At 42.1% G+C, this 14,463-nt stretch overlaps 1 protein-coding gene across 1 annotated transcript in view; it reads left to right on the forward strand.

Annotated features, from left to right (window-relative positions):
• Positions 1-14,463, forward strand: part of T265_01131 (hypothetical protein) — a gene marked incomplete at both ends in the record, with an annotated part of 109,019 nt that overhangs the window by 39,514 nt on the left and 55,042 nt on the right. The window contains 4 exons of the mRNA XM_009165092.1: positions 1,561-1,614; positions 2,500-2,637; positions 4,294-4,430; positions 13,269-13,389. Of these exons, the coding sequence (XP_009163356.1) occupies positions 1,561-1,614; positions 2,500-2,637; positions 4,294-4,430; positions 13,269-13,389 (450 nt within the window). The remainder of the gene's footprint in view (positions 1-1,560; positions 1,615-2,499; positions 2,638-4,293; positions 4,431-13,268; positions 13,390-14,463) is intronic.

Consider the following 14,463-nt stretch of genomic DNA (forward strand, 5'->3'; position numbering starts at 1 on the left):
CACAGACTTTGTGATTCGGGTGAAACTTTGTTATTTTCTAGTTGTTTGTCATCCAGCCTATTTACGCTTGGAACACACGATGTCTAATGCTAACGTGTGGAGAAAGTCAAACGTGGAACCGAATGCGGTTACTCGGCCGGCCCAAAATGGTCACTTTCTGCAACTCTGAAGTTTCGTTGCTTGCTGCGCATCGCGTAGTGTTTTTAAGAAGATGACATTATTTCTTGAAGCATTTAGGAACTCCTTTTTAGTCGACTCATTGGAAACAATCACAAGAACTAGCATCTTCGTCGTAGGAGCGGTTAGCACTGCCCAAATTTTCTTGAAACATAAGTGTTATAGAATAACGGGTTTCTCCTCATCAAACGTTTGTTCAAACTGTGTCAATATCACGAATATCAATCGATTTGTCATTCTACAAAGGGGTATACATAACACCCACCGATAGACCAAATTAGAAGCGAAAATCAAAATAAGTGAGCTAATTCTGATCACCGAGACTCTTCAGCGCCTCTTCAGCGACTTTACGGCGCCTCATCAATATGGAATCACTCACGAAGCCAAGATCTTCCTGGTATTATTTTGTTATTGCCGGGGCACAAATGTTGTGATCTGGTTACCAGAAGACTCATTAGATACACAGCTCAAAAGATAGAGCTTTTGGTGTTAAAATGCATTCATTCGATTCATATTATTGAATCAAAGCCTAACTGGCGTTCTCAATAAATTGAAGCCAACGCCACAAGTTTTATCACTCAAAACGTGATAGATGAAAAATGAAATGAGATGCAATACAATGCATATCTTTTTTAACAAACGTACAGTGCGTATCTCGACTGAGGAATCTAGAACTAAGACAGCTACTCTTGGTTGTGCGCTCAACATACCCGACACTGGCTCGATTATCACCTCTCCTGAATGTAAAATGAAGGCATCCACAAGAGACATTGGTTCATCCTTCTTTGGTATCGGTTAGGTTTTTCGCCTGTTACTTAACTTTCAAAAATTACCACTTTTTGTTACTGGTATTGAGTCTAGATACATGTCTGTAGGACATATACTAAATTGGTCTCAAACGTGGTGAACAAAGGTTTATTTGAGGTGAAATTTTGAAACCGTAACATAAAAAGTGGTGCCTGAAAATACTATTGGCTTTACGCAAAACGCCAGAGGTAAGCGTCTCATGGATTCCTAATTTGGACAGAAGGGCTCAGGGTGCAGTGCAAAAATAAATTGTACTACTGCTATTGTAATCAACGAATGATCAAGAAGAAACGCAGAGGCGATGATAAGCAGTTAAACTATGGTTACATTGGGTTGCATGACTTGAATTCTCCGGTGAATCTTTCTACACTCTTCACGACATCGTTTTCGAGATACGTTGGTGCTTTTCCGCAACGAAATGCTGATCTTGTCATCATCATCATTCCTAGGCATGTGACTGCATGTAAACTCGAATTCTTCTCACCAATGGAACTCAAGCATGGCTCATTGTGATACGACCGTGTGCATGTAAAAAAAAACAACGTTCGTTATTCTACTGTAAGGTGTCTTTTACAGAACCGGTCCAAGCCATGACAGCTCCGAGGAAAATGTCTGTCCCGAAACGTCCAGGTTAGTGTCAAACTGTCGTTTCTAATCGAGCCTGTCGTTTATTATTAGAAACGTCACAAAGAAATCCAAACAAACTGAGATCGTCAGAAACTCAGATTATCATGCGTAACAGTAATTGTCAGTATACAAACAAATAACTAATGATTGAGGCCTAGCCGGGGCCTATCACAGTCTCAAATATATCATGAAAACTAGTACAAAGACCGGTGACTAATAAAACACATCTAGAGATACAGAGAAGAGGGCATTGCAATTTAGTGAGTCGTGGTCACCGGCAGTTTGTCACTAGTTCACAACTACCAAGATACCTTAACTTCCCCCGATTGACTTAGAAGATGGTTTAAATTTCTGCGGCGTATTGATCGGAAATCATCAGTCGCCGTAACTTATACAAAACGCCCCCCTCTAAGATTCACCGCATGGAGAACGGAAATCTATCACCCAAATCTTACAGTTGCCAGGCCGAAGCTGCTGGTTTGCTACAGTCTGTGGAAAGTTATCATTTGGGACTTGTTTCAAATGAATGTCTTGAACAGCAATGGGATTTCTGTTGAAAGCAATCCATGAAATTTGCAATCTACTTGATCTCCCAGTTAATAGATATCTCTGGTTTTATGGAGATCAAGTACGTTCCTTATTATGGATGTCAGGAAACTCTACAACCGGGCGGCCGTCAAAATGTATCGATTCTAACCTTTTTATTGATGGCCTAGATTGTTACTGAATAATTTATCATACTCACCAGTGGACCGTAACCGGTTATGGTTTTTTACTCGCACCACACCTACAATTTGCTAATTAGGTGTGAAGAGTTTCCCAGTTATCGACTGTTCTTGTCAAATCAATAGATAAAGATGCAAACGACATCGTCTCGCCATTTTTCAGTGTGTGACGCCAAACAGGCGTATGCCACCGGTCGGGGTATTCAGCCGCAAGGCGTGCGAGTGAAAGATTTGGCGGACTTCAAAGTACACACAGAAGATGCAGGCGAAGGTCCCCTAGAAGTTGCTGTTATCGCACCTGGTAAGTATTATCCGGTTATGTGTTGAGTTGGCTGCCGTATAGGTGTCCTGGTAACTACGCTGTCCCGCCTCCTTTATGAGTAAAGCGTTTTCAGGTACGCGATCCCAGTTTACTTTTATACCATCACGTCGACTGCTTTTGTGTGAACGAGAATTCCGTTTAATTTATGGGTTATGTGTTGAGGTGGCTGCCGTATAGGTGTCCTAGTAACTACGCTGTCTCGCCTCCTTTATAAGAAAGCGTTTTCAGGTACGCGATCCCAGGTTACTTTTATACCATCACGTCAACTGTTTTTGTGTGAACGAGAATTCCGTTTAATTTTGTTAGGAGCGCTGTCTGACGATGATGATGATGATGATGATGATGATATGGTGAATCTTAAAGGGGAACTATTGATTTTTTGGCTTACGATAAATAACACATTTGTTCGACCCGCTCGCATTTCGCGTTGTTTGTGTATCTGGTACGTTTCGTTTTGCGCATATGGCAGACCTAACAAATATGCTGGGTGTATGACCTATCACCTAATCATGTGTTCGACTGAAGAACCGTGCAGTACCTGACATGTGAAACGGCACAAGTAACGCAACTTACATAACATTTGAAGCAACTTTCACCAAGTTGGATTCCAGAATCCTTGAATTCAACGCTCTCCATCTTTGTAGTGTTCCTGTAGACCAGGATTTGGATGAACTGAGAGTTGAGCAAGCGTGTCCAGTTTTGTTGTCTGATTTGCTTGACCTAAAACCGCTCCCGCTGCAGATCATTTTGAAGAAACCTATGAGAAAAGACCACTCGAACTGTGCTGAAGTACTCTTTCTCTGTGTTCGACCGCTTTCATTCTGAAAATAATGGGCTAGTGCTACTGAATTCGACACCTACAATAACTCAAACTATGTTTTGTAAGCGGGAACACACCAGCGCGCTGAGACGCGCATTGTTACACCGCTAATTGAACACTCACTCATTATATCACCACGTTTGGTGACAAAGCTTACGGAACCAAAGGGATCACCTCTTCGGACTAAACAGCGTTCACTGGCTAGCCATCTCAGCTGAAACAATAGTGCTCAAGTGATAAGGACCGGTTTGCAACAGAAGAGTGGATTGTTGTCTACGGTGAAAGGAGTTAGAAGGCTTCTTGAAATCGATGATGCTGGGCTTGCAAATTGATTGCTATCTCATCGTGTGTGCCAGATGAGTAGCTAAGTGTTCAGTCAGTCTTCCACAGAGACGGCTGCCCACTATGCAAATGTCACAACCGCACCTGATAACTGACTGGTAGACGATAAAAATCTTAACTCCCCGTCGGTTCGCGTGTTTGGATCAAAGTGTTGTTCACTAGATTGGCCCCACTACTCATCCATCCCATCCCAAATAGAGGACGAATACTTCAAAAGAACGCATCGCTCTCAAACTCTCAAAGCGTGTTTATGAATGATGTTACGATTTTCAAAAAGACGACAAACTTATGCACCGGGCAGGAAATTTGTGGAAAACTTTAAATCATTTTCTAACTTGTCCAATTCAGATGGGCAAGACAACTTACCTACGTACTGCTCCTAGGAAAAGTTGTTTCTTCCAGTAGACGGAAAGTAATAGTATACGACTTTGTGTCCATGACTCGTAAAAACGTGTTTCTCTTTGTTATTCCAGACGGACGGGAAATCCCTTGCACCACCAGAAAAACCGGAGCATACTTGTTTGACTGCAGCTACAACCCACAGCGTGCCGGATTGCATCAAGTCCATGTACGATATGGTGGTGACCACATCATGCTCAGTCCATTTAATGTGAGTTTTTCTAGACCTACAGCGCATTTTATATACCATACTCCGGTTAACCAACTCCATACTGCTCAAGACAGCGTATATCATCCTTGTTTCTTCAGCAGGTTTACGGGTAAAAAAAATCAAAATGAAATTTGCGAATGAATTTTTAGGTTTTCAGGTCAGAGAAAATTAAAGAAAACACCGTGTAATATCAAACGATCATTCTAACTTTGACCTTAGCTTCACTGCTGACGGACAGCAAAGGCGATGCTTTACGTAAGGATAACGTCTTTTTAACTACAGAGGCCAATCCGACTTAGAGATTCCCTGTCGACTTCCGTATACCTACAGTTGAGAGAGTAGCTAAAGAGCTATTGACAAGGACCGATTGGCACATTTATCTAAAGGATGACCAATTAATCCCTCGCTTGTGATTTTCAGTGCAATCTAATGCATAAAACTACTGGACATTTCGGTTTTTACGATGCTCGAGATATCGAATTGTATTTCACCTACCCTTGTACACAAAGAAGAGCGGGATTTTTTCCAGATAAGCCCCGCCAAAAATATTAACCCCCGCCACCCAGAAAAGATTAGGAAAAAGAGAATTTGGAATTTGTACTTTTACCTTTTATTGAAGAGGGTGGAGTTGTCATTAATAATTTCCATGAAGAGGTCCGTTTTTCGGTACGTTTGCCTCCAGACGAACTCACGCCAGTAGCTGTACAATAAAGTTTGGTGTGTGCCGCAGTTTCATTTATTCTGCATCTTGTAGACGTGCCCTGCGTGGTTTTTACTGTAATCTAAGTATGATATGTCCACGGTAATTGCTGTAGTAAATTGCATTTGTGAGATTCACTACACCTCTTTCGTACCGATGACAAACTTCACTCTGGTACACTGGTCACACAAGTATTGTTCCTTCTCCCCCCTTCCGTAAGCGCTAGAGGAATTCTTTGGATGCATCTCCAAAAGATGTATTAAAGGTCTGAGGAACTTTTGGATCAAATTCACGCAGTTTTGTAGTCCTAAGGCTTAGTTTTTGAATGAACAACCCTCCTCTATTCCTGCTTTAAGCGTAATAGTTGTGTACCTTTGAACGAAAATACATGACTAGTCCACGGACCAAATATGTGACATGGCACACTTTACGACATGACACCCAACTTGTAGCGGACGTGCGGATGAGAGGCCAACTCTTTCAACTCCGTGAGAATCGGTCACGGTCGATCACAACTTTAGCGAAAGCGCAAACCGATGGAGTACTGTTCCGTAGAAACCAACAGTAGAAAATGGATATGGTACAGTATGCTTCCGTGCTAGATCACAGCAGCCATAAATGCCGAAGTGTGGTAAGCTGTAAAACGGTGGTTCCTCACATGCCTCACATCGCGACCCATTTTTTAATAGCTCAGTGCTCAGTTACTCCTCATATCCACCTATCGAGCCAACCGATGAAAATGTGCGCCACTTTATAAGTATTCGGCTTATCCGATCGTTTTTTTCCTGTTCCGATTCACGTGACGATGAAGGCAGACGTTCACATTTCGTCCAGCTGATTTGTGACTCCCGATCATGTGTGATGCAAATCTCCCGAGGGGGATGCAGGCTAATTTGCCACCTAGTTTGTTGCGCATCAAATTCAACCACTTAGACTTGTGACCCGTTTGTCGATTCCACACAGTGTATTTGTTAACGTTCATCATACTACTGCATGTTATGGACAATCTCCAAAAATTAATTTTTACGGCTTACTGCAGGTCACCTCATTGCGGATTGAAGATGGAAGCATTTTTCAAAACTTCTACTATCTCCATCGGTTCTACATCTCTCACTCGAGTGATGGCTTAACTGAATCAATATGTGCATCTAAGTCGAACCAAATTAATTTGAATGTCTATGGGATGTTAGGTTTGATATTTACAGCGACATTTTCGCTGCAGCCAAACTTACGTGAATGTCAGCGTTACACAGGGCTGTTTTGCCAGGTTCTGATGTCATCAGTTCGGTACCCAAACTACAAACGGATACTTATTTGAGGAAAAAACTGGAAATTGCGTAATGAATTCGAAGGAGCTGAATCACTTATAAAGTGATTGCCTCGTTTATCGAAATGTTCATTATATGCTTGCAAAACAGAATTACGGCAACGCAAGAATCAAAGCTCCCAAAAATAGCAACCCTATGGTTGTAACTATCGATTTCTGCCGACAGTTTCTTAACCTTTATTCTTTGAAGGCTAAGCATGCGTATTGTAGTAATCCTACTGTAGTAATCTTATGCTGGCGACTGCCAACTTATGATCAGTAACTGGAGCCTAACTAAGATATTAGTGTTCTCCTTATCCATGCTTCGATACCCTGTCAGTCGCACGGAATGAGTTATGCCAACAAACAACCCAATCCATATCGAAAGTTAATTGATAGCAACGATGTAGGTAAATTGTTCACCACACACAACAGGATGAGTAAGCCAAATCCCTCTGCTTCATACGCCCTAATTAGTATTTCTTGGTATGTCTTACATGCCTTTTAACTCTTCAGATGTAGTGAGACCTTCATGCGGGTTAGACACTGGTAACCGCCTCTGACGTAAAGGTATCCTTAATGATAGTAAGATGATAGGAATGACAAACCGGGGCGTTTTACGATGAGCTGTAGGATGTAAACTACCATGTAAACTATCGCCGACTCCTTTCCGATAGATGAGTCACGTCTGAAGGAATTTCATCTGTTCTGCCTAGCGGTGACGTTTAACCTTATGTCAGAGGCGTAGGTTCCTATTGCACCCCCGCCTACAAATGCACGGCAGTCTGTAACAGGATACGATCGGGATATCTGCACAATGAAATTAGTGATCGAAATACTCTTTGTAGAATATTTTTGTGAAATCGAAGCAAGCACTGAGTGAGAGAGATTTGATTCACTTCAGACTGAAGCAACTTATTCTGGGCGCCTGATACGGGAAAAAACTCTGTCAGGGATTTACCCATGTAGAATCGAACTTGCTGGTCACTAAATCACCCCGGAAGTACCAGCGAGTTGCCCAGGTTAGGCCAGTTCCCATCTCGGTCCACCTACTTGTCTACTGTACAACCAGACTATGGGATGAGGGCAACCAGGGACCATCCTTGTTTTTCGTACGGAACGGACACCCTCGAGGGGTCACTGCTATAGTGGTTTATTTTCGCGGGGATGGGAACGTTCCGCTGCAACATGTACCCATGATAACAAAGAACTAGTGCTGACATGATGATACCTAAACCGGTTGACAGCTACCAACGGGGTTCTGCGAGTTCAAACGGTGAGCTAGGCGAATTACTTTGGAGTTGTGTTGTTTGTCTCAGACTGGCGAATTTTTCAGCAAGGATTTGCCGGCATCATTGTGTTTATCCTGAGGCCATCGTGTTTCCTGTTTTCTCACCTGCCGATCATTACCATGCATTTGTGCTGGATTTGTCCTCATGGACTGTTGTCTTAGAAACTCAACATCTGACCTAGTTCCAAGTTAGCGATTCTCCCATTTATGACTTCAATTAACCGGCAGCAGTCTTGATGCTTCCCCTTTTATTGGTGTCTATTTGGACAAATGTGATTTCTTTATTCCGGCAGTTGTTTTTAGTCCATCAGTGGCAGTCCTAATGTTAAGCAAGATAGTCATAAAACTTTACAACGATTGTTTTTGTGTGTTTCTCAGATTGTTCACTCTCCATGATTTAATGTGAGTGTAAGCTAGAAGTTGGTAGGAAAATGTCGTTCCTGTGTTTTTAATGGTCTCTTATGGTTTCGTTCTCCAGATAGTAAAATCACGGAAGTGTTAGATGAAAGACTGAATAGGCGTTTTAAAAAACCGCGGTTGTTTAAATTTAAGAAGTGCATGGTAAAATTCACATAGAGAATCCAGGCGGTGATTTGTTCACTGTATTTGAGCAAGCTTTGCTGTTGTGTTTTAGTTCAGTCCGAAGCAGATGCAATACAAAGGGCAGTATTGTTTCTTAACACCTTGTTATATAAAAAATCTTGCTAGATTTCTAGAAACCTGGTCCAGCATGGTGGTCGTTGGCTTGTTCGCTGAAATGGGCAGTTTGATTGCAAATGTTTCATCAACAATCGAGGTGACATCATCAGTGCGTTACTGGGGAGCGTAGTAGTGCGTAGAGGTGAGTTAGTGGTTGTGGCACAAATCAAAGTACCCAGCTCAGCGAACAAGCCAACGACCACCATCTACGCTACCTGAGCTACCGACATTTTTCTCTGGTCCAGCATTTTTAAACCGCTCACGGAACTAGCAAATGACCACCGTCAAAAGTACAAGAAACGGTGAATTCATGAGCCAATCACTATTCGTAGTTTAGTCAACACCGTACCCTCGAAATTTACGAAATGACATTTGTTTTCGGATGTGTCAGTGGACGATGTTAATCCAGTGTCTTTCAGCAATAAAATCAATGAAGACAGTGATTGATAAAATGGACTATTCTGGCCCAAGATCATCTTGTTTTTATGCTTCACTTCAAGGTCACCCCAAAGTTCGCTGATGCCTATATTTAGTTCAGCTCACTAACCTTAAAGACAATAAGCCTGGACAAGATGATGTTTTGCACACTTTTCTAGATGCCTTTTGCTCACGCACGGTCTTTTTTTTTACCAAAGATGTGCGTTTTCTGGTTCACAAATGATCTATGACAAATGAGAACGTGAAGAACACTCGTTATTTTGTCGGCAAACGCATAACATGTCTTTTTTTATGCACTCACAATCCCTGTAGTCTAAGCATAGGCGAGCTGGGCGGAATATATAACCTAGGCTACCCATAACTACATACATAAATTACTTTATCGATTTTCCGTTTGATGTAATCAGACATCAAGAACGGGGTAGGAAAAGCGGTCGATACAAGGGCCCAGTAAACAAGTGGATTTCCCACATGGGTCTGTATGTGAAGTACAACAACTAGAGTGACCAGTGTGTGACATAGCTTTCTGTCAACAGCGGCATTAAAGTGACACATTCAGTTCGTTTTAAATCACTATTAGAATCAAACCGATAACAGTTTTCAATTAACTGGAATTGCCAACATGAAATTCCAGCGGAGGGACAGAGGGCTTAGAAGAAATTCGTAATCTCCAGGTAGCGATGGAGAAAGATAGATAACAGTCGCGGAAGTTTCAGAAGAGCTTGGTAAACAATCGGTAGTCGCGGAAGTTATTTGCTCATCTAGGACACAATACTCCCGTGCTCAAAGGTTAGTGCAAACCATACAAAAAGAATGGGCCCACAAAACTTTAACTTAATCAACTATTCTCATGATGTGAACAAGAGCGCAGAGAAGAACATTAATGTTTCCGGAATCTCGTTGCTAGGTCAGTTAAAATAGGGGTAAACAATGGAAAAAAATAAGCTAAGATTGGTTAGTGAATCAGAAAACGTGGAGTCAAAAAACACCCCACCTCGCACCTAATTTGATGTTGTGAGACAGTCTAGAGGGCCTTTGAGCGACTTGGCCGATTGATTCCTTTCACATAACACAGGTAGGCTCGGCGTCTGTACGAATCGCTTTTAACGGCACAGTACCGGATTAGGCAAACAAATCGTGACTGCTTTGGTTGTGGTCAAGCTAGGCTGTTGGATCGATGCTGGCAGTCTATTGGGTACTCTGTGGACGGCATAGCATGACGGATTCGGATAGATCACGTGCCCGGTATCAATTATATGCAGGACGCGTTGAACTTTTGGCTGAACCTTCGAGTCTGATGGTGCTCCGGAAAGAGATGCTCACGTGCTCCCTTTGGAAAATTACCGTGTCGTGCGCGCTACAAACTCCACTGAGCAACAGCACGGGGAACAATCCACAAACATATTCTAGGGGTGAGGAGTGGCATCTTGTCTCTCATGTTTAATATTAAACAGAGGGTTTCTTGTAAACCAAGGCTGCCGAGTTGCAGCCGGAAACGTGCGTTGTAAGGATTGAAATAGGCAGCGATTGAGTGTGTGTGCCAACAGATCGCCTTTATAGGGTAAGCTCAAGTACAATGGCTTCTTTCAACACGGCTGAATAGGACGTTCGGACATATTCTCGGTTATAAATCTATCTGGATAAACATTAGCCCGAAGCACTTTAGCAGTGTGCTGCACTTCAAAGTCCAGTATATCCCCAGAGCAAATGCGCCTCGCTCGGTTCGCTGAAGTGTAAATCAGGGTCTGCTTCTGCCTCAACAGCATAAACCTATGGAATTTTGTGTATTGTGCCCGTCCACTTGGGTATTCTATAAACAGATATCTAAACTGAACCCGTCAATAGTCTGACTAGTTTAAAGTCTATGAAGTGTAGAGCGTTGTCACTTCCAGTTTCAAATTGAGCTGAATTGATAAACGTTCCCGGTAGAATATGGTCGGGAGAGCGTGTATTTCGGAGCCGTTTGATAACATTTACGTACCGCCGATAAAAATGCGTACTTCCAGTCTCCTAACTTAGTCGGCCAGGCTTCAGTTTACACATCAAAATATCATTCAAAAGGAGAGCTTATGGCGACTCCGTCGATATGTTTGTGAAATGTGGAATTACGTCGGCATTGTGAGTTGTAACCACCTCAAAGAAGTAGTTCACCTAAAAATCTAGTGGGGATTGGGATTGTCAAACCGGATGAGCCAGTGTAATCACATTAAATTTACAGTCTCCACGAATGGGACGTTGGTAAAAACAGACGTTACATCAAAAAAACACATACATTTGAAACCAATATCAATGTACCTTGCCAGCTCCATAAACTTAAAAGTGCTAAGGAGACTATACTGACTGAAAGTTGGTGTACGGGTTCCAAAATCTCTTTAATTTGTCGTCTTTCTGGTATGAGTGAACTAGCGGAAACTCCTTTGATTCGGACTCCCTCGCTCTGCAACTACGCAGAATTTTTCGTCCATAGTTAACTATATGTGCACCCAATTTAGTCTCAATAACCACTTTGTGGATGAGTTTAAAAGGTTTCTTCTATTAAAAACACACTGCTTTGTCAGGCTCACATCGAGCAAACAATACTCACTGAGATTGTGCAGGTTGCGTGTTGATGTGCTTCAGCGTCCCTCAGTTACAACATACGGATCGAATCAGTAACCTTCAAATTCGCGATTCCAATTTCGAAGAATGCCGCACGAAAACTAAAAACCGGTTTTACTGCACTCTGAAAGTGAGCAGGATTCACAGGTCAACTTGAAATTTTAAGAACGCTTTATACTACTGACTAGTTTGTTTCAGTCAAGCCAAGGGGTACCAGTGTGTGTGATCTTTGAAAAAATCAAAATTTAAGCGTTTGTATGCAAACGTGAACTGATGTTTGCATAGCTAAGTTGATATTGTTGTTACATATAATGGTTTGTAGGCTCATATGATTGAGGCTGAAAGAATAACCACGACCGATCCGATGGGTTGAAAGAACACTCAGGACACTTCCGAACTGTGTCAGCTTTGAAGTAATAAAACTCCACCTGAACAAGTATATTGCAAAATCTCATTTCAAGCATGTAAATATCTCAGGTATCCTGTGATTTTCTTGTTAGCATATCCCTGGATGATTAAGTCCAAGGTCACGTTGGCTCACCGCCTCATTCATAACACATGAACCTTTCTTCAACTACCTATCGTTCAGCATTTACCTGGGTCATCTAAAAGTTTTTGAGAGGTTGGTGACCAACAACAGGTGGCGGTCATTTGGGCTACTTTATTGTGCCTTTTTATGTGGACCTACCGTAAGCGGTTATGCCACTTATGGGATGTCTGACCTTCTGATTCATTGGTCATAGCAAATGCGAACCCGGATTTGCTGTGACAGCTAGTTGCTTCTTGTGCGTTACCTAGGTTTTCCGCTGCACAAGAAACACTGTTCACGCAGAAAAGGATGTCCTGGTTGCATCGATTTATAACCGGTCTCCTGACACAAATACTATTTCAGTTGCATTATCAAACACCGTTCTTTAACTCAGTGTTTCTGGGTGGGTGAGATAAAGTAGACCAGGAACCCTCGTCTCTTCAGGAGTTTCCATCAGTTAGATTTCAGTATTTGTATATAAGTTTGGAGAACTCGACTTCGACCGTTCAAGCGGAACTTTCGCGATAGAGGTATTGTTTTCTTCTTGCAATTTGCCGCAACATACCTCAGATTAGTCTGTATGTGCTCAACTCATGCGACTTGAAATGGACATTTGGTTGTCATTACGAATGACATGTAAGGGGCTAAGTTCCCTGTTTGATGAGCACAGAAGGCTCTTTCATAAGTATATTACTGAGATAATTTTAAGTGCAAAACTAATTTAAAGACTAGTGTATCTCTTAGGCACTGACCCAATCCCCATTTAGGTTCCTAAAGTAGATCATCATAGATTTTGATAGAAAAGTCATTCCAGGTACCCATTAAAGAGGTTGGAGTATCAAACCAATATTACTAGTGCCATTAGACAGATAAAAACCTAATGATGGTCAATACTGCACCGGTGTTAAGTTACGAAAATTTGCACCCTGTTTTTTCCAAATGTGTTTTTGGTTGGCAAAAAACGCCCATTTTAGTGTAAACAAACCACACTTGTAAAGCTCTTTTGGATGCAAAAGGGGCTTAGAATTATTGCCATCATACGGTAGAGTAAACGACAGTCAGCTCTGCAGGGACTGAACTTATGCAGCCTAAAAACTGTGATCGTAAAAGACAGACAAAGTTGTCAGTAGATCGTGGTCAGCCAACTCTAGTCAACTTCGCCTGCCTGATCTCAAAGCCCACCAGATTATGGCAGTTGTGACAAAACATGTGAAATTTTTCATCACGTTCCTGTCTACACACGACCCCATTCTTTTCAATCTTCTTTTATGGTTCAGGTGGATGTTGGGCCGTATAAAGATTCGCGCATCCGTGCCTTTGGACCTGGTCTCTCCGGTGGTGTTGTCAACAAGCCAGCTGTATTCGTAGTAGAAACAAATGGTGAAACTGGCGCATTGGGTAAGCTTATTCGCTGTAAATGCAACCTGATTTTTTTAATGATCTATAGTTGGAAGGAATGTACATTCTGACTAATTTTGCGGATATTTAGTTGGACATCATGAGCGCCTGGATTCATCAACAGTGACGGAAGTTACCCGCCAGAAGGTAACGAAACAAGACGATAGTGAGAGGCGATTCAAGCCGAAGGCAGATGGTAAACTGTAAGCAAAGGTAGCCAAATTTAGTAAGGTGGTGGCTCCTGTGGGAGCAAAAAAACGTGTTCGTAGAGTTCCTAAAATGATGTGTAGATCATCAGAATCTATCCCACGGATTTGAGAAGGATGGAAAGAACCATCGACTAAGGAAGGCCACGCACAAATATGAGATACTTCCGTCCGGATTAGTAAATCCATTATCCCTTACCCCGCTATTTTGGATAGGATCTATGAAAGACAGTTCGGCTTCCTGCCTGAAGTCTATCTTAACACGCTTTTAGAAAACCATCATATCAGATCGTCTGAGTGTAACACCTCAGTATCGTGGAAAACTCAACTCTTCGTGTTGGGGGCTGCGGAACGTAAAATGACTCGTTTGAACAATTATTTTCCTCTCCGAAGGGGAGGTAGCACTGGACAAGTTATCAGCAGTGCTGGGGGTAGAACCCAAACACATCTGACATGCGAGGTGAGCATGTTACCACCAATCTACCGGTACAATGCTAGGCTCATCCGAATTTCCCTGATTTGTTTAAGTACTTATTGGTAAGCACGTACTTGGAGATCATTCATACCTTTTCTCAACTCCGGCTAGTGAGTAGGCTGGGTGACTCATGTCTCCAATTACCTATTCGTATCATTTATTAGTACGCTTTAAAGGGAACATGGCACTGACATCAAGGATTCACTGCAAAGTCAGAAATACGGTAGGCAACACACAAATGTTGAAATATTCTGTAGATAACAGGTCCCTTTTAATTCATTGGGTGAATTTTTACTCCACAGATTGAACTGAGTCTGTTAGAATGTGTCTTGGAAATTGATGTTTTAAGGTGCGTTTGACTGTGAACCCCATTAAGCTCTCCCTCTGTTTCTA

Source organism: Opisthorchis viverrini, assembly GCF_000715545.1.
Source record: "Opisthorchis viverrini unplaced genomic scaffold opera_v5_12, whole genome shotgun sequence".
NCBI classification, from domain to species: Eukaryota; Metazoa; Platyhelminthes; class Trematoda; order Opisthorchiida; family Opisthorchiidae; genus Opisthorchis; species Opisthorchis viverrini.